The sequence below is a fragment of the Thunnus maccoyii genome, chromosome 13 (genome assembly GCF_910596095.1).
Source record: "Thunnus maccoyii chromosome 13, fThuMac1.1, whole genome shotgun sequence".
Classification (NCBI taxonomy): domain Eukaryota; kingdom Metazoa; phylum Chordata; class Actinopteri; order Scombriformes; family Scombridae; genus Thunnus; species Thunnus maccoyii.
This window is the reverse complement of record NC_056545.1, coordinates 25,340,798-25,364,891: the sequence shown is the minus strand read 5'-3', so window position 1 is coordinate 25,364,891 and position 24,094 is coordinate 25,340,798. Positions and strand designations below refer to the sequence as shown.

The following is a 24,094-nucleotide window of genomic DNA, read 5'->3' as shown; positions in this document are numbered from 1 at the left end:
CCTCTCTTGCCTACGGATATTTCCTCCTACGCACCTGCCTATAAGAAACTGAAGATGTGCATGAGCATTTACAGTTAGGATGCTAAATGAAGTTGCCATAGTGGTCGAAACAGAATGAGGCTACATGGAGATCTGAGAGTGTAAGCAGCTTAACTTGTGTGTATGGCTAGGAGCTGTTAGTATATGCTGTCTTTAGGTGTCTACTATATGTCACAAGATACACAAGACCATCCTGCCTGACATTATTTAATTGTCTGCAGGTTTAGATAACTCCAAATGAGACATGAGTCTGGACAGTCCTAATGCCCTCATTCCCTTATTTAACTGCAGCAGTAATGGTGCTTTGTGTTTAGCTCTGTGGTGATTTGTCAAGCTGCCAGTATCCCTCATCTCAGTCGGGCTGAGAGGGAGGGGAGGTCACGGGGGTTACAGGATTTAGAGAAAAGACGCCCTAATGTCAAAGGTAAATGGCAGTCTTCCGGTTCACTGCTGCTCGGCAGAGTTGTTTCAAAGTGTTTTGAGACGATCAAAGCTGATTGTGTGCTCGGCTTAGAGTTGATCAGGATGGGGAAGACCATCAGCAAACCACAGGAACCCCGGGAGTATAGTGTAAATTTGCAGTAATACCAAAAGTTTGCCCTCAATAATATTAATAACAACAACTACAGCAGCTTCTGATTCTTAATAGAGACCATTAAGAATTCATAGAGATCGTCTTCTTGAATCATAGTTATGGCACTGACGCAGCATGAAGCAATAATTGGAAATAAAAGGATAAAATGTCAAAGTATGTCTGTGTCAAACTAGGTTTTTAGGGCTTGGCTATACCACTCGGCTGTTCCTTTTAGATACCTTCACTTCTGTTTAATCCTGTTTAAATACAGTGGATGAAATCATTTTAATTAGTCTGAGTAGTTCAGTATAGACTTAGCTTATATTATCAGACATGACAAGTGATTTCAGCCTAATTAATTTGTATCCTATTAAGCGTAAATCTTAAATAGTGAATTGCCTCTCTTTGTCCTGCACCAGGGCTAGTTGAGCACGGCCGAAACTGGACAGCCATCGCCAAAATGGTGGGCACCAAAAGTGAGGCTCAGTGCAAGAACTTCTATTTCAATTACAAGAGACGCCACAACCTGGACAACCTGCTCCAGCAGCATAAGCAGGTAAGCTAGTCGCTGTCATCTGCTCTCTGTTACGGTCTGTCATCGACAGACTGTTGTAACTATAATTCACTGTGTCTCTCTGGTTCCCAGGACACACGGCGGGCTCGTGCTGATAGGTCTCAAGGTGAAGGTCTAGCCACACCATCACCTGATGATGATGATGAGGACAACGCAGATGACAGTGAAGGTCAGTGAGATGGATGATAGGTAGCATGTGAACATCGTTGAACACACACAGACACACACACACACACGCCCAAACTCATTTGTTTTGGACTTTTCATCCTGTTTATCGGAGGTGCGAGTCCTAGAGCAAACTGGATGAAGGATATACAGCAAGCTGGTGTTTGTATCCATCTTTTTGTCCTTGCCTATAGCTTGTGGAGCTTCATTACTAAGTGTTAAGTAAAGAGGACAAAGAGAGCAAGTATTCAGTGATAAGTACAGTGGAAAGCAGGGAAGACTAAAATGCCCTCTGAATTGTCATATAGGATTTTATTTGACTTGATGGCAACGTGCTTGCTCTCGTCTGGCCGTAGTTTTTAACGAGAGGAAAAAAAAAAAAGGATCAAATGAAAAAGAGCGACGGGGGGGGGGGAGAGGAAGAGATAAAAGATATGAACTAATTCTGACTACATGGGCGCCTGTTGCATAACAGTTCTTGGCTTTGAAGACTCAAGAAAGCCTGCTCTTTGAACACAAAGTGCTGGTCCACTTGTTTGATCCAGCAAGCCTGCCTGTCTATCCACCTCCCTCCTCTCCAGAAGCCCTTATCTTTGCTGGCATTACACGGTGAAGGAATCCAACTGTGAAAAAGATACAGTATTACCTACAGAGACAGATTATTGTGGATGTTGTATGATTAGCGCTGAATAGTACTGGTTTATAAAATCGGTTCATAAGTTTTTTTTTTTAACAACAATTCGATTTAATGTTTGTTTCACAGTTGTCACGCTTAGCAGAGCTCTATATCATTTAAACAGCCTCCACTTCACATGATAGCAATGGTGACAGCAGGAGGTCACAAGGCTTTCTGTCATGTTTATTTGACTTTCTCTCTGTCTCATGGAAACCCAAACTGCTCTTTAGAGGCCTTGGTGACCTGCAGCTTGTGGATCACACATAATACACATTCTACAGTAGACCACATAAAACCAGAGGAGGCATTAGCACAGCTCTATTAACATGTGCTCACAAGCATTGTGATGTTTGTCGTTCGGATGTTTAGTAATGCCACGTCTCTGATTTTAGTTTGATACATTTAATGCATCTGCAAATTGTTTTTGCATAGACATAGCATCTGGACTACCATCACCATGGCAACCACTGCAGCGCTAGACAATATGCAAACCAACAGAGGCATAGAGATTTTTTAAATACACAGTTTTTATCCGAGTAAATGTTTCCTTATTACTTATAAGTTGCAGTTTGTTCAGTGTCTTGTCGGACACTGAACTGTATGTGTGTGACATCAGAGATATCTAAAATCAAGTGTAAAAGAAACAAATGATTAGTTTTTATCTTGAAAAGCTGTTTTGCTCTATCTTGGAGGCCTTGGTCTCAACATAAGCAGACCTTAATGGTATAAAGCAAGATAATTGAATAAACAAAAAATGGTCATAGATTAGATACAGTAGGAACTCACCAATACGTTTGTGCCAAATGAAAACGTGACAATGGATAAATTCTGGAGGGATTTTTAGGAAAGAAATGTTTTAGGCATAAATTCTCAGCAACTTTATCAGTTAACAGTCCTCATGTCAAATTTCTGCTTCTCTCACGTGTATTTTGGAGATGAGCAAGTATGAGTTTGTCTCAAAGTTTGTTGCTGGTCAGGTCTGTATACCAACTGTAGCTGATGTTAACACAGTGTTTGCATCTTTTTTGGATTATTACATGGAGCCTTTGTGATTGTGGCCATGTTTCTCTGGGGTCATTTATTGATTCATAAACATGTTCAAATGTTTTTTTTACAGAAGTCAGTATGTAGATATTTAAAATGATTCTATATAAGGTGTCTTTTATTTAAATGGAGTTAAATTTGGCCTGAAAGTCTTGTTAAAGACTGCCTATAAATTCCTCAGTGTTTGATGCATTGTATGTAACGTTATAATTCGTCTTCTTTTGCTTCCTTAGGTGGTGACAACAGCTCTGATACAGAGAGCGCCCCCTCCCCCTCTCAGGCTGACTCCTCAAAGTCTGGTGACTCCAAGAGGGCAGACAGCGCTGCAGGAGATGCTCAGTTCTCAGACCAGGACAAAGGTCAGGCCAGCAATGGAAAGGCCCTGGAGCCCTCATATGGAGAACTCTGTGTCAAGGAAGAGAAAAGCCCTGAGAGTGAGACTGGATCTCAGGAGGAAAGGGCCAGGATGGCTTCCTATGCAGGCTCACTGCATCCCAAAACCGAACCTCAGGATGTGGACATGAAGACCGGAGAGGTTCAGGTCAAGATGGAGCCTGAGATCAAGGAGAAAGGAGAAAAGGGAGATCATGGCGAGAGGCACAGGGAGCTCCACTCAGATAATGACTCCAGCGCCACCTGCAGTGCTGATGAGGATGTGGAAGCAGAGCCTGAAAGACAGAGGTGTGTTTTTCCATTACTGCTGCATTCATGTTCTCATTTTGACACTACGTAATTGTGTTTTTTTATAAGTACAGGACATAAGTGTTCATGATTCATGCTTCCTTGTGCCTCTGCAGAATATTCTCCATGGAAAAGCCTTCCCTGCTCACCCCTCCAGGCTCGGTACTGGTGTCCTCACCCAAGCAAACCCAACTCAACATCCAGCAGCTGCAGCAGCGGGCAGCTGCCATCCCACCCATGGTTAGTCACGGTTTCAGGTTGATTCATTTAGACTGGCACGGAGGCAGGCAGCAGGTTGAAAGCATGCCCACACCATTTCCCACTTCAGTCATTATCAGCAACGTGATAAGATTAGAAACTATAGGCCAGCACATTCAGCCTTTAAATTACTAAGCAGTTATGTAGTATTTACCCATCAGTTCCATCGTATCCTGCGCTGACGGTGTTTCCTGTTTTGGGATCTGCAAATCTGGATATTTTATCTCCCAGGGTCTTTATTTAAGTGTAAGATGTATGTCTTTCTTTTATGTTGTGTCTTTTATCCATCAAACGTAAACTTTTAAAGATAAGCAGGGAAATGCATTTACATCTCACTTATTCCAACTCATCTGGACATTTTCCCTCCTCTACTCCTCTAGGTGCCTGGTCCTTTTGGCCCTGGTGGTGTGCCCATCAGTGGCTTTGCCATGTTGCAGCACCAGATTAAAGCAGTGCATGAGTCGGCGCATCAGGAGGAGAAGCAGAGGCAGGATCAGGGAGACCTAGAGCGCAGGCCCCCCTTCACCTGCAGCCCCACCATACTAGACAGAGATGGTAAGAGAACAAGTACTATCCTCATTCTGTCCTCATCTCCCCTTCCTCCTGTTCATCGTTCCGTCAACCTTGTTCCCTGTCGCTGCTAGCAGTGGACTATTTATAGCTAATGCATTTTTTAGGCCTTTTTTTTTTTTTTTTTTTTTTAAGGAAACGTTTGAGGGTGATCTGGACTGTCATAATGTGGTTCAGCCTGAGCCAAGACAAAGAAGTTAGCTGACCCTATTTTACATTTGATGCAAACACTGAGCTGAAGCCTGCGTTGATGCGTTTTTTTGAATCGTCTTTGGATGAAGAAGGGGATCGTGGTGTTTTTTGAAGTTGTATGACTTGAGCGTGTCAGAGAAGGACACTTTCTGCTTCTGGGCAGTCAGACATAGTTCAGCCACTGAACATCAGAAGGGAGAGCGGTAAAGTCACTAGGCAAGCTGCATTATGGCTTGATTTTTTTTTTTTTGCAAAGCTTTTAGCACCTTTTAGTCGGTGTGTTGTGAAAAGACAAGCAGCTGTCACTAAGCTGCTGAGCTTTGACATAAGATATTTATTACATAGGTTTCAGCAGGTGTGTGTCCAGGTGGCTGTGTCAGTTGTACAGGCCCGTCCAGTCTAGGTCAGCTCGATGCTCACTGGCATTGAGTTCTTGTTTTAATAGTGGTTGTCTTCCCTTTGTCCTTATGCCTGTGTACTGCAGGTAAGCCCTTACCCTACATGCCTTATGACATGATGTTGGCTCTGGACCAGGAGACCCTCTCTGGTCGGCCAGGCTCTCCCTACAGACTCTCCCCCAGGGAGCTGAGCAAGGCCTCACCCCAGCCTGACCCCAACGCCCCCAATGCATCCCGCTACAGTGTGCCACCAGGTAAAAGCACACATCTTCACCACCTCCTCCTCCCCCTTCTTGTCTGCTCTGTCCCAGACTTCCCCATCACCATCCTCCCTTCCCTTGCTGATACAAATTAGCCTCGCCTGACTCCCAAGGAGTCTTGTTTTTGACAATGGACACATTTTTCTGACTCTGTTGGCAATATAGTTATATTTGAATGCAGTATGACATGTATGTAAATCTATATTTTTACTCTCACAGGCTATTCTATATCTCACAGATATGTGTATCTGTGATACACAGATTTTTAACATTCAGGCGGTTTTACGGTATATCACTTTTTTTTTGCACGACTGTACCTTTAATGTAGGTTTATAGTGGCTTATTCTACTGTAGGAGTACATAGAGTTTACATGAATTGCTTCAACAGTTAGTTTCTGAGTCTGAAAGTAAACACAGGAACTAGCTGCTTGTAGAAGCATTATGGCTAATTGCATAGAGATCTTTATCCGGGGCAATTTGCCGGGTAACCAAACCACCCACATATTTATCCACGCACGCTGTTTTGTTTACATGTACGAGGCTCACTTTCACTGCGGTTAGACTGTAATGAAACTTAAAAAAATGAATGCAATGACAGATTATCCCACGGACTATTATGAGGACAATCATGAGTCATTTCACTTTGAATGCTCAAGCATATTTATTTGAGCCGGAGTTCACAGAGAGGAGATAAAACAACTGAAAGAAGAAAAACGAAGAATGGAACCAAAAGGGCAAAAGGACTGTAAGGAAAGTCAGCGTATATCAACGGTTACCTCAGAGAAACTCCTGGTGTTCCTGCTCTCCTGAAGAGGAAAACTTTTTCTGCAGAGTCGGACCTGTTGCTGCCAGACTTGGAAAATCTAGAAGTGTCCACGGATGAGAGTAATCCCAGCTGTGTAACTACTGCACATGGATTTACAGCGTTTATCAATATTGTCATCCTGGAGACTGTTTCACCTGGAAGAAAAGAGCAAAGCTGGCTGGACCAAACGTTCAGTTCCACGTGATAGGAAAAATGTGATTTCAACACATAACTGTTTGAGGAATTACAGTAATCAAGTCTCTATCATTCAGCTTTGTGTGTATCTTTGTCATTTTATCCTTGCAATTTGGAAACTTGCAGACATGAACCATTTTATTTCATCTACTAAGTTACTAAGTTACTACTTCTCTAGCATGAACAGACGCTGAGCTATCTACAGCCTCAGAAGTAAACAAACCAACGTGAAAACTTCCCCGGATGTAACTTAGTGTCTTATGCAGTTAGCCATAATGCTGCTACAGGCGGCTAGTTCCTGTGTTTACTTTCGTTGGCAGGAGGCTGACAGAGGTTGCCCCGACAATCGTCATTATACGCGAGGTCTCGTGTCTCAATTTGAATCTACGGAGCTACCCGGCTAGCTAGAGAGCTGTACCCAGCATGCCGTTCGGCTGTATAATTTGTAAATGTACAGTTATTAGTGTTACAAATTGTTGTGTGCCATGGTGTTTTTCCCTGTTAAAGAGAATTAATTGTAGGTTATTAACCGTTGTGTTATGAAGTTATAACCATTAGTAAGAAGGTTACACAGTTAGTAGTGGTCCCCTCTCAATATTCTTTACACAGCTTGTCCCGACTGTAGCGCTCTTTGCAGTGATTATATATTTTGCCACCTATTGAAGAGTTACGCCAATTATTTCAGCTATGCACCGGTATGGCAGTATATGAAAAATTCCTATCATATACCAGATGAATTGGTATACTGCCCAGCACAAGTTGGAGCAGAGAGAATTGTTGTGGAGCTTTTATCCTTTAACTCTGGGTTCGGCAGTGTTTTAGAGCACTTGTGCATTTGATGAGTCAGGCTGAATTTCCTCTTTTCCAAAGGTATATGTACCCACATTGGGGTTATAGCATGTACAGGATGCATTTAGTCAATGTTAAGCTGGCATGAGAAATACATTTTGAAACCTCTGCTGCAGTTTCTCTTGAGTATTAAATCAGAAAAATGGTTGCAATAAATTATTTTCTTTTAGTTTTGTTCTGAGAATGTATCATTGTCTGTGCAGTTCTCATATTTAATATTAGGTGCTCGTGTGCACCTTTTTATAAGAGTGTGTTGGATGCTTTTTGGTTTGTTGATGCATAACACTTTTTATAACAGGTAGCATTATTGACATATGCTTTTTAGGCCCTGCGGAGCCTGGATCCCTGCATGAGAGGAATGGACTGTGTGCTTGTACACGTGTACCAGTACAGTAGAGGTCAAACAAGAATGAGCCAGCTCTCTCTGGTATAATCACATACTAGAGAGACGCTTGGTGATTTTATAACTGCAGTGAGTACGTCAATGCATGAGTCAGATATTTTTGGTGTGTCCACCAGTAGCACACAGCTTGGCCCTTGCACAGCATTTTTCTTGTACCAAAAAGAGGCTTAGGTGGTGTGTGTGAATCACTGCCTATCAATAGTTGCCATTGTCATCATTTTTGGTCTTTTTTTTGACATGACAGGATTGTCATGACAACAAAGTTGTCCTAGTTGCCCAAATTGTTCCGTACATAAGGGTTTGAATGTGATGCCACTAATCATGGCCTAATGGTGTAAATGCAGGTTTAAAAAAAACTTTTTTTGTAAAAACCACAGTAGTAGGCATCCGTCCGTCAGTGCTGACTATGGATTGCGCCTGAAGGGTCGTCAGTTTTTGTTGCATTGGCGATTGTGGCTGTGCAGCCTCACTCTGGAGTGGCTGTCTCTTCTGCAGTTAGCACAGATGAATGGAGAGGGGCCTGGCACAGGAGTGGTGGCTGCTGCTCACAGTTAAAACTATAAATTCATAACAAAATCTAAGATCATAATAGATTAAAAGTTGAAAAGGAAAAAGTCTTAACCATATATAACATGCAGTAAAAAATTCAAAGCTGTGTGATAATAAAATAAAATCTTGTACTTAACACAGAATGTAATGCATGAACATGGAGCAGCAACAATGACACAACATTATTATAATGAACAAATCAAAAATAAATGATGGGCCACTACAACTCATAAAGGAGCACACATGGCTATAAATACATGTACCTGTTTAATACAGATGTTATGTTTTGTTGTTGTTTGGTGAATGAACCAGACACATACTACTGCACACTAAACTAAAAAACAGAAACCATCAAATAAGAGTTCCATATATACAGTACCAGTCAAAAGTTTGGACACACCTTCCCATTCCCTTGAATGACAAAGTGTGTCCTAACTTTGACTGATGCTCTTGCATTGGTAAATGTATTACATTTCAAGTCCAAATATCCTCTGTAGGTAGTTATTATGAATTATGAATCTTTCAATCATTACATTTAGCCCTGACTGGCAAACAAGCAGGGTTTAGTTTTATGACTACAGTGAATCCAACATCATTTTCTCCACTTTCAGCTGAATTCACTTCCTGTTCACTGAGTTTTTGTGGGACACAGACAGTGTTATTACGTCTGTCTGTGTTACGTAAATTATTAACCAGTTTTGATTTTGATGATCTTTTTTGATCTTTTGATGATAATTTTAATTTCATTGTTTCATTTGCCTGCAGTAACTGTAGTAAGATGTAGTACATTTACAGATTTAACTTTAGAGGACAGCTGTAAAGGAGAACATTTCCTTTTTTCTCCTTTTCTCCTCCCTAAGAGTCCATTGCTGCTTTTGGTCTGGAAATAACATTTGGACTAAAGTTTGAGTGGTTTTTTTGGACATTTTGGGTAAACATTTCACATGTCCTAACGAATTAGGCTGTTGTCCCTGATGGCGAGCTGCAGCATGAATGTTAATGTTTGACACACAGTCTCCCTGCATCCGGGATTTATAAATTCGTCATCGAGTGGCTTGTTTTCTTATCTGTCCCTGTATGAGCCAGCAGGATGATGACGTCAATGCCCGCTGGAGGAACTCTCACACATCCATTTGCATTTTTGATTTTATAGAGTGCAGAGCGTGAGGCGCGCTCCCTGCAGGGAGGTTACTCCCGGTCTGTGTGTGTATGTGTGTTTGTGGATTATGATCCATTTTGTCTACTCAGCTTTCCCAGGAGACAGTAAAGCAGGCAGCAGGCATGCCAAAGTTATCTCAGGCTCAGGACAGGCTATTAACTGAGGTCTTGAATGCTTACTTCACCACTCAATGGAGTCTGTCAGAGTCGAGCTGAATATTTTATCATGCAGTCTTTGCTGGGAAATGGAGCTTAATGGAACCCTTAATGTTGGATGGATTGGTACTGAGTTGTCTGGCAGGCAGAAGACATTTAGAAGACGGGTTTAGGTTACTGTGTGAGCTGTTGATATGATTTGTTTTGCAATTTTGGGGGGAGGAAAGTAATGATTAATTTGCTGTTCAGATAGGTATTTATTGTCCAATTACTGTTAGCCAGTAATCAGTGATGTCTTCTTTTTTTTTTTTTCTTTTTCATATTCCCACCAGTCCTCCACCCTGCCCCCAATCAGCTGGTCCAGAGTATGCCAGATGGAGTCCGCGTGACTTTCAGCAGACCCAGTCGACCCCCCAACATTCCCTCTCCTCCTCCACTCATTCCAACCACCAAGCCCACAGACAAGCCCTCCTTCATTCAAGGAGGCTCCATCTCGCAGGTAAGACACCAGAGGAATAATGGGAATGCTCAACTGGTGGACCCAGTGAAGCAACTGTCCTCTTACCTTTCTGCACCGCTGCCATTCACACCAGAGCTTTGACAAACCTGTGTTGGCATTTTTAAAAAAAGATAATTTTCATGTGAACTCTCATTTAGAATGAACACGTCTGGGTTTGATGATGTTTTCCACAACAGACACCATGATGCACAAAATACTGTTCGGTCAACTACCAAACTTTTACCCATTTATCAAAGGAAGATTGTAATGCAATTTTAAACATTTAAATGGTTATGCAGTTAGTTAAATTATTATATGCCATCCCTTGTAAGTTATACTCCCAGAAAATTGACCCAAAGACTTGTAGCAACATGATAGATGTGGAGCGGCGTAACCCAGATTTCAACCGTGATCCATAATAGAAACAATTTGATGGGTTGACCCAGTTGGCTTGATTATTTCTACCAAGGTATCTTGGGTCCCAAGGCCATTGTCAAAGAGTCATTAGTCAGGGAAATGAAGACTTTTTGATTTGTTTATTAGCTGTTATCACATCGTTGTAAATGATTTACTGTAACACATAAAAGATTATCAACATAATTTGACACCAATTTCACCATGGTTTTTTTTCACAGTTTTCACCATGTGAACACAGTGACCTGACCTGGAAATGTGTTCTTTGCTTTTTCAGGGAACTCCTGGCACATACCTGCCGTCCCACGCTGTCTATGGGCCAGATGGGACTAAGAGCACTGTGGGCTCCATCTCTCTGGGTCTGCCTCGGCAACAGGATCCCAACAAGCCTGGTAGGACAGCGGACAGTCACATTACTACACTATATTGTCACTGTGAAGTTTAAACAGACTCGACAACAGTCAAATGAAATCAATCCTGACATAATAACAAGAGCAGACCTGTATGTAGGTAGGCAGACATTAAGTACCACTTCCGAGGGATTATTATAATTTGAAGGCCATAAAGCTCCATCCCGCTGCATCATAACGATTTTCTATAGCCAGCTTTAATTGTATAATGGATATTTAACCAGTGTTCAAACAAATTTAAAGATAGATGAGTCACTAATGGTATACATAAAATCTTCTGCATACTTTTCGCCAATTGTTGTGGTGACTAAAAAGTAAGCTTCATCCATCCATCTATCATCTCATAAAGAAAGGGAGAACATGGATTAGAATAACCTTTTAATCTGATATCACATGTATATTGTCGACCAGGATTGCATCCACTTTTTGTGAATCTGTGTCTTTGCTGTCAGTTGCGTAATGTTAATACGTCAAAGGAGATTGTTCTGGACAATCAAGGATATGTTGACTACAAGAGAAGGTTGATGATTAAAATATCCTTTGGGTCTTTGAAGCACAATTCTGTTGTGTTACTCCAGAACTGACAGAAAGTGAGGCACTAGTCTAGATCAAAAGCTATTTCTGCTCCGTGTGACACAGAAATGTCTGAACCTTTACACAGTGTCTCTCTGGTCTCTGATCAAAGGTTCTTACAACATACTACACCAATAGGAACTTATTGTCCCGTAGGGTAGTGGTCCTGCAGATAAAGCACTGGGGTACCTGATGTGAGGACTGGTAGTACAGGTTTTCCTGACCTGATCCTCTACGTCACTTTAGATGTTTTAATTTTCTGTTTGCATAAAACTCACTCCTATAAATACCGTTGCTTCCAAAAATATAAGGTCATGTTTATCATATGTTTTGTTTGGAAGATCATGCTGTACAACTATAATTCAAGCAGTGGGAAGCTGTGTCACAACAAAAACAAAACATTGCCTGCAGGAATATATTTTTTGTGGATTCAGTAACTTTTCCCCTATTTGTATTTTTTAAAATTTCAATCATGACACTTAAACCAGTGTTACAACCAAAGCCAAACTTTTGGTGCAACTCCACTACATGAAACCAGCAGCACATGACTAAACTCTCCTTTTCCTCTTTCTACTACTCTCTCCAGGAGCTGCAGTTCCATCCATACAGGATGGCAGAGGCAACCCAGGGAAAGTGGGCGAGGGTCTGGCTTTCAGAGGATCAATCACTCAGGTAATGAATGATGAAATTATAGAAGCAGAAGCAGTAATTGGATAAATAATAGACACATTGTGCTTTTTCATTGGTCATATATGCTTTTTGTGTTACATTATATCTGTACTCTTTTCTAAAATAGGGCACACCAGCCCTGCCCCAGTCTAGCATTGCTGCTGATCTCCTGAAGGGCACAATCACCAAGCTGGCCACAGAGGACTTGAACAGCCCAGACAAGGCCAGAGGAGAACAGCTGGCTAAAGGTCATGTTGTCTTTGAAGGCAAGTGTGGACACATCGTCTCCTATGATGGTAAGTGCTTTGATTATTGATATACCAAATAACTGTTATGTATTTCTTCACCAAGCACACAAACCTGATCATGAATGTATGTGTCCAACAGCTATCAAGAACCCCAGGGAAAACACCCGCAGCCCCAGAACTGGCCATGAGCTGAAACGCACTTATGACATGATGGAGGGACCTATGGGCAGGGCACACCCTGGCAGGGAAGGAGCTCCATTTGAGGGTACTGCTCGTGTGTCAATGAGTATATTGTATGTGTCCTGGTTTGTTTGTTCTGTATCAGGATAGTGATTATACTTGTTTGTCTCTCAGGGCTGATTAGCAGAGCCTTGCCCAGAGAAGGGCTCCATGGGGATTCTAAGGAAAGACCATTGATGACTGGATCCATTATGCAAGGTAGCCAATTGAAAAACTCACCACTTCTCTAGAAGTCACACACTCACTGCTAGCATTGAATAATGAGAAAAGCTGAAATACTTTTCAAATCTTTCCAGGAACACCTAGAACCGCTGCAGAGACCTATGAAGATGCCATGAAATATGGAAAACAGATAAAGCGAGAGAGCCCACCAATCCGGTCCTTCGAAGGGGGTATTGGCAAGGGCAAGCCCTATGAGGGAATCAATACTATCAAAGAGATGGGACGCTCCATTCACGAAATACCCCGACAAGACCAGTCTGGCCAGGACCTCTGCAAGACCCCTGACTTGTCAGATAGGAGGGTGATGGAGGGCTCCATATCTCAGGTGAGAGTTTTGAAGAGCTGATCAGGACTTTAGATGTGTTCAGTGAACAAATTGTCATATTATTGGGTTTTATGTTAGAGAATATGTGAAATCAACAATTAGTCAAGTTACCAATGGTATAAGTGATGATTTGATGACTGAATCCAAATCATACCCCCCATTTAACAGATTCACCCTCTGAACCAGTCTACTATCAAGCACAATGTCAAGTCCCTAATCACCAGTCCCAATAAGATGCCCCACAGCATACCCCAGCTCGAGGCCATGGAACGAGCCAAATACGAGGAGAGCAAGGCAGTACGCCACACTTCTGTGGTCAACTCCACTGCCTCTGTCCTGCGCTCCACACACCAGGAGGCTGGCAAATCCCAGCTTAGCCCGGGCATGTATGAAGACGCCAACGCCCGCAGGACCCCTGTTAACTACAGCACCAATCCCGTGTCCAGAGGATCACCCATGCTGGGACGTGGTCAAGAGGGTATATTCCATCATTTTTTATTTACAAACTGTAGAACTTAAGATTCTCAGTTATTCATTACTTCTCTAATGCTTTAAATACAATAGTTATACTGTTTGTGTAGCATTGTCTAATTAGCAATGCGTTATGTGCACCCAGTGCTGAATTGGGAGAACTTCTATTGCTGATTTCTGTCACAGATTGCTGTCATGAGATTATATTAAGTTCTTGTTGAACAAAGAATTAACTAATTAGATGAGCCTTGTGTGTTCTTCTCTCCTACAAAGGTGGTATGAGCTCAAAATCTGCTGCGCATGAAAGAAAGAGTGCCATGACACCAACACAGCGGGACAGCGTTCCAGCCAAGTCCCCAGTGTCTGGGGGTGACCCTGTCGCCTCTCACAGCCCCTTTGACCCCCACCACCGGCCTGTTGTTCCTGGGGAAGTGTACCGAGCCCACCTGCCTCCACATCTGGATCCCACCTTGGCCTTCCACAGAGTGCTTGATCCTGGTACAGTGAATAAATCCTGCTATCTCTTCACACTGTTTCCATCATAGCAGAACAATAATAGCCTTGATTCTGACGAAAGCAACTCAAGATTTCTAATTCATAAGCACTAGATGTCCAGGATCTTTTTTCAGCTATTGACGTCAGTAATGGTGATCAGTATCTGTGAGCCTTCTGTTCATTTGTTTTGTTTTTGGTTTTTTTGTTTTTTTTTCTCCTCTTCTCTGTTACAGCGTTCATGTTCCCCAGGCAGCCGTCCCCAACTGGCTACCACAACACTTACCAGCTGTACACCATGGAGAACACGCGGCAGACGATCCTCAACGATTATATCACTTCCCAGCAGATGCAAGTCATCCCTCGGCCTGACATGAACCGAGGCCTGTCACCACGGGAACAGCCCGTCACCATCCCCTATGCAGCCGGAACTCGAGGTATGGCCCTCCACCAGCTGACCCTCTCTCACCTGCACAACTGGCAGGGTAGAGGCCATGGGCGGGAGGGGCTGTAGTATGCAGACTGTGTGCTTGTGAAGTAGTGGCTACCTTTTCCAGACGCCCAGAAGCAAATGACCTAGACAAATTTTGCTGATTTGCTCTTTATATTGGGGCTGCAACTAATTCGACTACTACTCAATTTATCAATTGGGCATGGTCATCCAAATCTCCATTTGCTGAGTGGTTGCCTCTTACAAGTTGACCACTATTCCACTCCCTTTGCAGCCCTGCTTACTTATCAATCTGTATTTGGGAGCACTAACAGATGAAGGTGATGGGTTAAAGTGTATACGGTGTTCATACATTCAGAAATTGATGGATCGGTTCTTGTTGTTCACCGTTGGCCCTTTGCTTCTGTCTGTAAAAGGGATTATTGATCTAGCCCAGATGCCTCCAACTATCCTGTTGCCTCACCCTGGGGGAACAGGTACTCCCACTTTGGAACGCATCGCCTACCTCCCTGGAGCTCAGCCCCCTTTCCCTCCTAGGGCTTTCAACCCAACCTCCATATCGCCAGGTGAGGACCCCCTCCCTTCCCCATCCCTACACCAAGTGTTCCCTTATCCTCCTTGCCACGATCTCCGTGTTCCCTCACACCTCTGTAAGAGTGCAGCCCTGCACTGGCCTGAGGTGTCAAAGGTCAATTCTGCCTGTCCAGTCACAGATCAAGTCTTACTGCAGTCATACTGTGCCTCAGTCTGAAAACATCAAGGGAAGGATTTCTCACAAAACAGTCTGACTGTCGCACAGGAACGGAGTGATTTTCTTTTTCCCCTAAAGAAATTGTGCTCCTTAAAAGATCATTTTTAGGGGCACAACATTTTTTGGAGTGAAATGTGAAGGAAATTGCGCATCTGTTAACGGTCAAGTTGAACCTTTTTTGTCTGTAGTTAAAACTCTGTGAAGTCTTGTAATTCATCATAGTGCAAATTTGTCATTCTATCTAAACTCAACATTTTTTGTAATATGTTGACTCAGATTCACTAAAGTAAGCCTTAAAAAAATATTTTACAAAATAGGTCAACAGTTGTTTTCGTTTTCATATTTGAAAGCAAATATGTCTTTATATTTCACTCTAAGATTAAGATGGTCTTAAAAAGTCTGAAATGGTAAATATGGTAATATTCCTGAGACAGAAGATTACCATGCTCCTGCTGTGACAGATACACAACTTGTCAGCAAGGCCCTTTGGCTCAGACTACTAAAGGAAGCTGATCCATTCTGCCGAGACCTCTTTGAGTCGTATGTGTATAAACCATGTGTGTATGATGTCTGTCATTGTTGTCCTTAGGTCACCAAGCCCACCTTGCTGCTGCCGCTGCTGCCAGTGCGGAGAGGGAACGGGAAAGAGAGCGTGACCGGGAGCAGCAGGAGAAGGAGAGAGAAAAGGAAAGGGAAAGGGAGCAGCGGGAGAGGGAACGGGAGCGGGAAATGCGAGAACGAGAGCGGGACCGGGAGCGAACCAATGAATACATGCGTGGAGGTGAGTTATTTTGTTGCTGTTTAAACTCAATGTAGTTGTGAAAATCTCAATTGAAGTTAATGTTTATATCCCTTTTAGTAATCTGTGTCGATCCATCCTATTGAGAAAACATTTACCAGTTCCTATAAGACTGCTGTTAGTCATCACTGAGCACGCAACCGTGGTTCCATACAAATCACTGCCATGACATAGAATTACATAACCTAAAATAAGTTCTCTAACTTGCTCTCTTCTGCTCACTCACTCTCTATTATGCTCTCTGCTTTTATCTGACTCTTTTTAAGTAGTGGGGTATTTCGTTACATAGATAAAAGTAAAACATTAATTACAACATGATAAATAATAAAGGAGGTCTGTGAATCCAGGTCAGACAATTTGTGCTGACGCTTTCAGATCGACCACAAAGAAGGGTTTAAAACACTCTTACACCCCTTTCAGACAGGGGTCAGTTTGAAAGGGGTGTAAGTATGTGTGGTGTGCTGGGAAAAAAAAATCTTACCTGTAGATTTCAGTGGCCCACAGAAATGAAGTTTCACAGGAGCTTCAAGTTGATGATCTGTTATTATAACTATTACCATCTGATAATGCAGAATGAGATACAGCAACTGCTGTAGTTGTAGAGCTGCTAGTCGTAGCTGTACGACATGGAGGGAAAAGAAAGATGGGGTTTAATACAAATAGAGGATAGACCATTATTTATGATTGTTAGACAGCCGTGCATGTATTTTGAAACACAGTTACAATGCTTGGTTTATGTGTGTGGATCAGGTGGACCAGAGCAGCCAGGCCGGCCAGGGAGTCGAGGTTATCTGCACTCCCCTTCTCCCTCGCTCAGGACACAGGATGTAGTGGTTCAGCAGCGGCCGAGCATCTTCCAGGGCAAGAGTGTCATCACCTCTCTAATGTAAGTCAGGACCTGCTCTAACTCATCAGCTCACTCACACTGTTTGTGTGTATTCACAGTATTTATATAGATGGTTAAATTTTGGGCAACATTACTGTTCTCTGACAGCTCTGTGCGTCAAACATCCACAGTTTGCGTTAAAAGTCTGGACAGTAGACCTCAGATGCATCAGACAGACAAACCACATGCCTTTTAACTGAACCCATCCTTCAGGAACTGTGGTTGAAGCCCTCATCTCTTTATTTCCTCTTCAGGCCTCATTCAGCAGCAGCGACAGCAGCTGCACAGAGTAGCTCTCGCTACAGTACTGCAGCTGATGCTCTGGCTGCTTTGGTGGACGCTGCGGCCTCTGCCCCGCAGATGGATGTGGCCAAGGTGAAGGAGAACAAACATGAACGGGATGATGACATGTCTTCGTCGGCTGCAGCTCGGCGAGCAGCCAGCCTCTCTGAACAACAACAGCAGCAGGAGGCAGAAAGGCGACCCATGCAGTCACCATATGGTGCTATGTCCCTGCCAGGGGGTAAGCCCCATCCAGCTTACTCTGAAGGCCCTGGTGTCGGGGTGAAGGATAAAGGACCTCAAACCTCAAAGTCCCGCATCGAAGAGGAGCTTCGGACCCGTGGAAAGACGACCATTACAGCCGCTAACTTCATTGACGTCATCATCACACGGCAGATAGCCTCAGACAAAGACTCACGAGAGCGAGGATCTCAGAGCTCTGACTCGTCTAGCAGCTGTGAGTGTGCTGGATACACAGTGACATCATCAGTTAGCACACATATGAGTTAAACCTTAAATGTAATCTTTTTCTTAGAGTAGAACATGACCTAACCTCAACATTGTGTCCTTTGCTCAGCAGATAGTAGTAACTCTTTGTCCATACTTGTCCTGCAGTGTCATCCAGTCGATACGACAACCCTGGTGGAGGAGCCATTGAGGTGATTAGTCCTGCTGGTTCCCCAGTCCAGTCCCAACAGGACAAACCAGATGACGGGCAACAGCAGGCAGCAGGTATGAACACACAAACTCAGTCTGAGCATTTAAATTAGTAGTATAGTATAATATAATACTGAATAATGTTTCAGTTTACTCAAAGATTGTTTGAAAGATTCTTCATATCAAAGATAACATATAACAGTGGTGAGGCAGTTTTTGCTTTAAAGGCTAAATTTAGCTGCTAGTGCAGTGGAGTAAACATACCATAACTCGAATAACTTAACCCACTGACCTTGTCATTCGAGACTGTCAGACACCATTCCTTTGCACCAGTGAAGTCACCAGACTCCAGTTAAAGTTATTCCTGTCGCCTGCAAGCAGACGTAGATCAGTTACTGTTGGCATGTAGCGTGTTCTCGTCTCATCACGCCTCGCCTCACCCTGCCTGTCTCTCTCCAAAACAACATCACTCTGTCCCCGCTCAACCTTCACCAGCTGGCATGCGGGCCTATGACATGAGTCGTTACCGGCCATCAGGGGAGCCACCACAGCCCAGTTCCCAGCAGCCCCCCTCGTCCCAGGCTGAAAGCTACTCCCAGGTCCCCAAGACTCACCGGGTCATGACTTTGGCAGACCACATTTCGGTAAGAAATGCTGGTGAACAAAATATTTCGCATTTGAAAAACGAATGCAGCACATGCCAGATTTACTGTGTCCATCATATCGAACTGACCAGGTTTTGTTGTCCCTGTATTCCCTGTCATGCAGCATATCATAACCCAGGACTTCGCCCGGAACCAGGACCCTCCTCCAGTCTCCTCCTCAGCTTCTGCCACATTCCAGAGTGGGGTGCCAACCATGTCCTCCTCAGGTCGAGCTAAGGTGCCCAGCCGCTACAGTCCTGAGAATCAGGTCCAGGCCCCACACCACCAGAGACCCTCAAGCAGAGTTTCCCCAGAGAATGCCCCTGACAAGCCTAGAGCCAGGTACATGGACCAACCACTTAATCATCAGGTTCAGTCTTATTTATTACCCATCATCTGTCTAACATTTGTCTCTCTCTTGTCCCTGTCCAGGCCTGGTAAGTCTCCAGAGCGAGGTGGCAGGCCGATGGAGAACTATGAACCTATCTCTCCGCCACAGAGCTACCAAGGCATGGACAAACAGGACACTGGTGGGCCTCCACCCCAGAGGCGCGAGGCAGACAACTCTGAGATCAGGTACGGGATCTGCACAGTTGGGATGCATGATAGTTAGCCAGCACATCTCTTAATGCAACTTGAAATGGATTTAAAATGAATTAAAATTAAAATTAAGATTTTCAGCCTCTGACATCCATGTAGCTTCTTTGCAACTTGCACATGTGTGTTGAAATGTCTTGTCATGTGTAGTATACTGTATATTGTGAATATTGAATTACCAGTATCACATTGCTAAAATTAGCCTCGTGTTAGCGCCCTAACATTTGATGCCTTACTGTATTAGACTGTAAATCAATTTCTTGTATGGATGCCAGCAGGCAGAATGTGCCCCTGTGTCAACAGCGGTTTTACATCCCAGTGAGGTGGGAAGTGGTTAGTTCTGCCAGCAGCTTGTTGCCCCAGTTACCCCTTTGCTGATTGACTCCTGACTCTTTGCCCTCTCTCTGGTTCAAGGAGTGACTCACGGTCCCCGGGGAGTGTCGGCTATCTGCCTTCCTTTTTTACCAAGCTGGAGAACACCTCGCCAATGGTGAAATCCAAAAAGCAGGAGATCTTTCGTAAGTTGAACTCCACATCTGGTGTCGGTGATTCTGATGTTGGTAAGTGGGTCTCTTATTCTTCTCCCTCAAACTAACATGCATGCATCAAATGATGACCCTAAGTCTGTAATATGTGTGCATGAAAGTTATTTCTAATTTTTCAAGCTCATTAAGCATGTGGTTACTACATTTCTTGTCAGATATTTTGTGGGTCTTTTTAACAGCTAATAATTGTCTTGCAGGAAATGCACAACCAGGCACTGAGATTTTCAACTTGCCTGCTGTTACCAGCTCCAGTAAGTAGAAGTTAAACTCACTCATATGCTTTGCGGCTCATTCCAATCGATGTCTCCTTTCTCACTGAATGTTTTGTTGCGTTGTGATTTGTAGGCAGCATCAACCCCAGGAATCACTCCTTTAGTGACCCAGCCAGTAACCTGGGCCTGGAGGACATAATCCGCAAGGCCTTGATGGGCAACTTGGAGGAGAGACCGGAGGAGCACCAGGGAGGAGCCATCAACAACACACCCAGCACAGGCAGTGACGCACGTCAGGAGGCCAACCCATCACCCAGCATGGGTAAGCACAAATCACACAACAGAAACACAAACAGCACCAACATTCAGAGTCGTATGTTTAACATGTTGCTGATTTATACGTTCTGCCTGTTTGAATCTACAGTGAAGCAGAAGCAGAGCAAAGCCAACAGCCGGAAATCGAAGTCACCTAACCTGGGTCAGGCCTACGCTGGAGGGGAACGTCCCTCTTCGGTGTCCTCCGTCCACTCCGAGGGAGATTATCACAGACAAGCCCAAGCCCAGCCCCAGTGGAGCTGGGACGACCGACCCTCATCCACAGGTGAGCTGTCCAGCCCCTGCTACTGTGTTCTAGTAAAATCAAAGACAGAAATACCTGAATGCACATGATCTACATGTTTCACTTAGTCTTCTCCTTCTCTCCCCAGGATCCATGCAGTTTCCTTACAACCCGCTGACCATGCGCATACTGAGCAGCACCCCACCCACCTCCATAGCTTCTCCCTCCATACAGAGCCAGCAGCAGCAGCAGCAGCAGCAACAGCAGCAGCAACAGCAGCAGCCGTCTCTAGCTGGAGCACCGGTGGCCCAGCAGCGCGTGTGGCAGTCTCTGCTGTCAGAGCAATACGAGACCCTGTCTGACAGCGACGACTGAGCCCTGCCCGCTACAGCCCCCAGTAACCAGAAGAGAAGAAGAGAGGCCTGCGCTGAGGCTTGTCTGTTCACCCCCCTCTCCCAGAACTAACCTCGCTCACTGGCGAGTGTGAGAAGAGAATGGGGTGGTGTCATTTTTTTTTTGGTGCTATGGCGCCCCCTGGCTGTTAGCTAAGAGTATAAGCAGCAGCCCGTGACAGGCAGGGCTCTCCAGAACAAGACTCGCTTTTGATCCGGAAGCACTCACCCAGCCTGTCAGGGAAATAAAGAATACTCGACTGAGTGGATGACATGAGCTACAGTAAATATGAAGAACTTGATATGTAAAAAGAAACAACATAAGAGACTATTTCTGAATTTTGTTTGATTTCTGTAAAGATATACTTTGTCTTTAAGAAAATCATTGTATGTAAATAGAGTAACCTTTTGCAGTGTTTTTCTTAACTTGATTATTTCTTATTTTAATGTCGCTTTTAAATTGATCCACTTTAAACGGGAAGAGAAGGTGTGTAATCTTTAATATCACAGTTGGCCTCTCCCAGTCCACCCCCACCCCCACATTACCTGACACCCACTCGAATATTTTTACCATAGCGGCCGCTAAGAGAGACACAGACCTGTGGTTTGTGGTTTGAGCACAGAGGTTGTGCCACCCTGCGCGCCATCCACCAAGCACCACCAGAGCCTGAACATCGTGGACATTAGAGGACGAAACAAAACAGACTAACATTTCGAACAGCATTGATAGTTGATGCCTCTCTTCACTCAGTGGAGATGATGCATGGATTATAACTATCAGATGGTAGAGGTGACCTCTCACCCCGTTCTAGACAGAGAAATGTCTTCAAAGCAAGTTGAGAACACTGGTGTCATAGCAGAAAGGTGAAAAGTCTGATATAAGCTTAATTGTGCCGGAAAAGATATCCTTATGACTACTCCTGGACCCCGTCTGAATAATGAAAGTGAGCCAATGTTTTTGTTTATTGTTTTTTTCGGTAGAGCTGACCATGGTGTGTCACATGTAGCTGTCTCTCTCTGCAGTTTCCAACCTGTCCAGAATGATCTGCTCTGCAATGTTGTCATGGTTTTAAAAAAAAAAAAAAAAAAAAAAAAAAAAAGTACCTCGGGAACTTTTTCTTTTTTTTTTCTTTTTTTTTTTCTTTTTTTTTTTTTTTGACGGTTTTGCCATGCCTTGTGACTTGAGAAAGAAGGCAGCTTTAACTAATTTTCTCAGAGATATACGTTGGTGTTTGATGTTTGTATTTGTTTCTGTAGTCCCTCTTTTTTTTTTTTTTTGATACTGTCCTGACAAAAATCTGAACTCTGTAAATTGTCTTTCTATTACACAAAAAGACAAAACTAACCAAACATAAAGAATGGTCTGCACCATTGTTGCACTTTTTTTGCTTTGTAGCTTTTGACAACAAAAAGCATACCTACCTGCTGTGTAACTTATTCAGCCTCCAGCACAGGAGTATTCAGTAATGTGCTTTAACTTTTTCCCACCACTCACAGAAATCTGGATGTTTTGACTTCCTGTCTTTTCTTGTAGCTGGTACATGATTTTGTAGTGTGACACTTGCATTACAGTTACAATTCTAAGTGTATGGTACCGTTAAATGTTTAGGAGTTTGCTGTCATGGTGATTCAAAACCGTGACCACTTAATCTCTGCTTTCATTGTGTCAATCAACAGGCATAAAGCTTTGAATATGCGTTATATTAGGTCAACATCATAAATGGCAGTAACGTTCCTTTGCAAGTCTTTTTTTAGATGTGGAAAAAAAAAATACCATATTTAGGCTTTTTCAGCTTTCACTTTGCTCAGTTTAACTAAAACTTGATATTTCCTTTCTTCCTTTCATTTTAATTTTGAATCATTTGTCATAGCACATGTTCAGATTTTTATTTTCTGTCATTTTCAACATCTTTGTTATTCATCCTATTTAGATGGGATGTTATGTGTTTACAAAGGCAATGACAAAAAAAAGTTTACAAACTTGAATCTTAAAGAAATCCGACATGAAGCCGAAAAAGAATTGGAGCATCTTTTCAGCTCTCTATCAAACACACAGTGGTGACTTTTTTTGTCTTTTTGAAATTGAGACTTGAAAACCCGTGTATCCTATGATGTTGAAATGCAATGTTTGTATCGCACAATGTCTCTTAGTAGGCTATTACAAGAGTTCAGACCAATCAAATAAAGTGGATCAGTTCTCCACCACTGATAAATGTGTAGCTTCTTAATAGGTGTTGCATCATTTTGACTACTATGCCCTGGTCATTACTCTGTGACTAAAGTGTACTACAGTGCAGTTTCATTTTCATTTGTGACTTCATGCAATAGGAAATGATGTAACTTGGTTTATTGGGGGAAAAAACAACACTTCCCTTTGCAAGGTTTTGAATCAGCCATCTTATAGTGAAGGTAATTTACTTCAGAATGTTTTGGCCTGATATGAACAACCTTGTATAACCTTGTGTAAAACCTGACTGACATCCCAATCAAAGTATTGTATTTTCCATACAGACTGAGGTAATTAGGAGTTGGTTTCTTTATTTTATTAGGGAGAGTCATTGAATGTGAGCGAATAAGGCAGAGATACTAACTGAATTACCATGAAATAGTAAGAAATAAGGTGAAAAATAATAGAAAACAGACGCAGATAAATGGTTAATGTAACATATAGATTCTGCTGCGTCCCCATTTCTACTGCTGTCCAGTTAAAGGACAGGTTTACAATTTTTGTTTTAAAACAACAGTCAGGGGTGAAACAGTGAAAGAGGTTTTCCCCAATATAGTCATTCATCCTGTTCATACTGGCTATTAAAAGATCTCCTTTAAATGTGCTTTCAATGTAAGTAATGGGGGCCAAAATCCACAGTGTGTCCACATGTAGTTTATCTGAAGCTTATATGAGGCTTCAGCAGTCTGAGTTAGTCATATCAAGTGGATATCTGCCACATTTACAGTCTTTTTTAGCATCAAATTCCCTCTTTGTGTTTCCTCCGACAGTGTTTCCCTGTTGAGCTGCGGTGGAAGTGTTGTGACAGAAAGAGGGACTTTGGCACTGAAAAGACTGTAATGTTGAAAGATATCTACGATTTGACTCATTTCGATGGCTGAAGCCTCAATACTAGTGTGGATCGCATTCACTGTAAACGCATTGAGAAGGGATTTCTTCATGGTGACTGTCAACAGGAGGAATTATTTGATGTTTGAACATGA

The 24,094-nt window shown here is 43.0% G+C and overlaps 1 protein-coding gene across 3 annotated transcripts in view; it reads left to right on the top strand.

The window, feature by feature from the left end:
- The window catches only part of ncor1 (nuclear receptor corepressor 1), a 59,894-nt gene extending 36,805 nt beyond the window's left edge, over nucleotides 1-23,089 (top strand). The window contains exons 18-46 of one of the 3 annotated variants that reach the window (XM_042430604.1): nucleotides 1,033-1,169; nucleotides 1,260-1,356; nucleotides 3,306-3,753; nucleotides 3,870-3,993; nucleotides 4,392-4,566; nucleotides 5,258-5,425; nucleotides 9,879-10,045; nucleotides 10,737-10,851; nucleotides 12,029-12,114; nucleotides 12,239-12,407; nucleotides 12,499-12,624; nucleotides 12,714-12,797; nucleotides 12,896-13,146; nucleotides 13,315-13,624; nucleotides 13,891-14,115; nucleotides 14,346-14,546; nucleotides 14,977-15,126; nucleotides 15,901-16,092; nucleotides 16,861-16,996; nucleotides 17,251-17,735; nucleotides 17,894-18,010; nucleotides 18,431-18,579; nucleotides 18,704-18,921; nucleotides 19,012-19,155; nucleotides 19,591-19,736; nucleotides 19,919-19,972; nucleotides 20,067-20,255; nucleotides 20,358-20,534; nucleotides 20,641-23,089. In XM_042430604.1, coding sequence (XP_042286538.1) covers nucleotides 1,033-1,169; nucleotides 1,260-1,356; nucleotides 3,306-3,753; nucleotides 3,870-3,993; nucleotides 4,392-4,566; nucleotides 5,258-5,425; nucleotides 9,879-10,045; nucleotides 10,737-10,851; nucleotides 12,029-12,114; nucleotides 12,239-12,407; nucleotides 12,499-12,624; nucleotides 12,714-12,797; nucleotides 12,896-13,146; nucleotides 13,315-13,624; nucleotides 13,891-14,115; nucleotides 14,346-14,546; nucleotides 14,977-15,126; nucleotides 15,901-16,092; nucleotides 16,861-16,996; nucleotides 17,251-17,735; nucleotides 17,894-18,010; nucleotides 18,431-18,579; nucleotides 18,704-18,921; nucleotides 19,012-19,155; nucleotides 19,591-19,736; nucleotides 19,919-19,972; nucleotides 20,067-20,255; nucleotides 20,358-20,534; nucleotides 20,641-20,867 — 5,267 coding nt within the window. In that variant the 3' untranslated portion in view covers nucleotides 20,868-23,089. The remainder of the gene's footprint in view (nucleotides 1-1,032; nucleotides 1,170-1,259; nucleotides 1,357-3,305; nucleotides 3,754-3,869; nucleotides 3,994-4,391; nucleotides 4,567-5,257; nucleotides 5,426-9,878; nucleotides 10,046-10,736; nucleotides 10,852-12,028; nucleotides 12,115-12,238; nucleotides 12,408-12,498; nucleotides 12,625-12,713; nucleotides 12,798-12,895; nucleotides 13,147-13,314; nucleotides 13,625-13,890; nucleotides 14,116-14,345; nucleotides 14,547-14,976; nucleotides 15,127-15,900; nucleotides 16,093-16,860; nucleotides 16,997-17,250; nucleotides 17,736-17,893; nucleotides 18,011-18,430; nucleotides 18,580-18,703; nucleotides 18,922-19,011; nucleotides 19,156-19,590; nucleotides 19,737-19,918; nucleotides 19,973-20,066; nucleotides 20,256-20,357; nucleotides 20,535-20,640) is intronic. The other 2 variants (XM_042430605.1, XM_042430606.1) reach the window with 2 other exon arrangements.
- The last annotated feature ends 1,005 nt before the right edge of the window (nucleotides 23,090-24,094 follow it).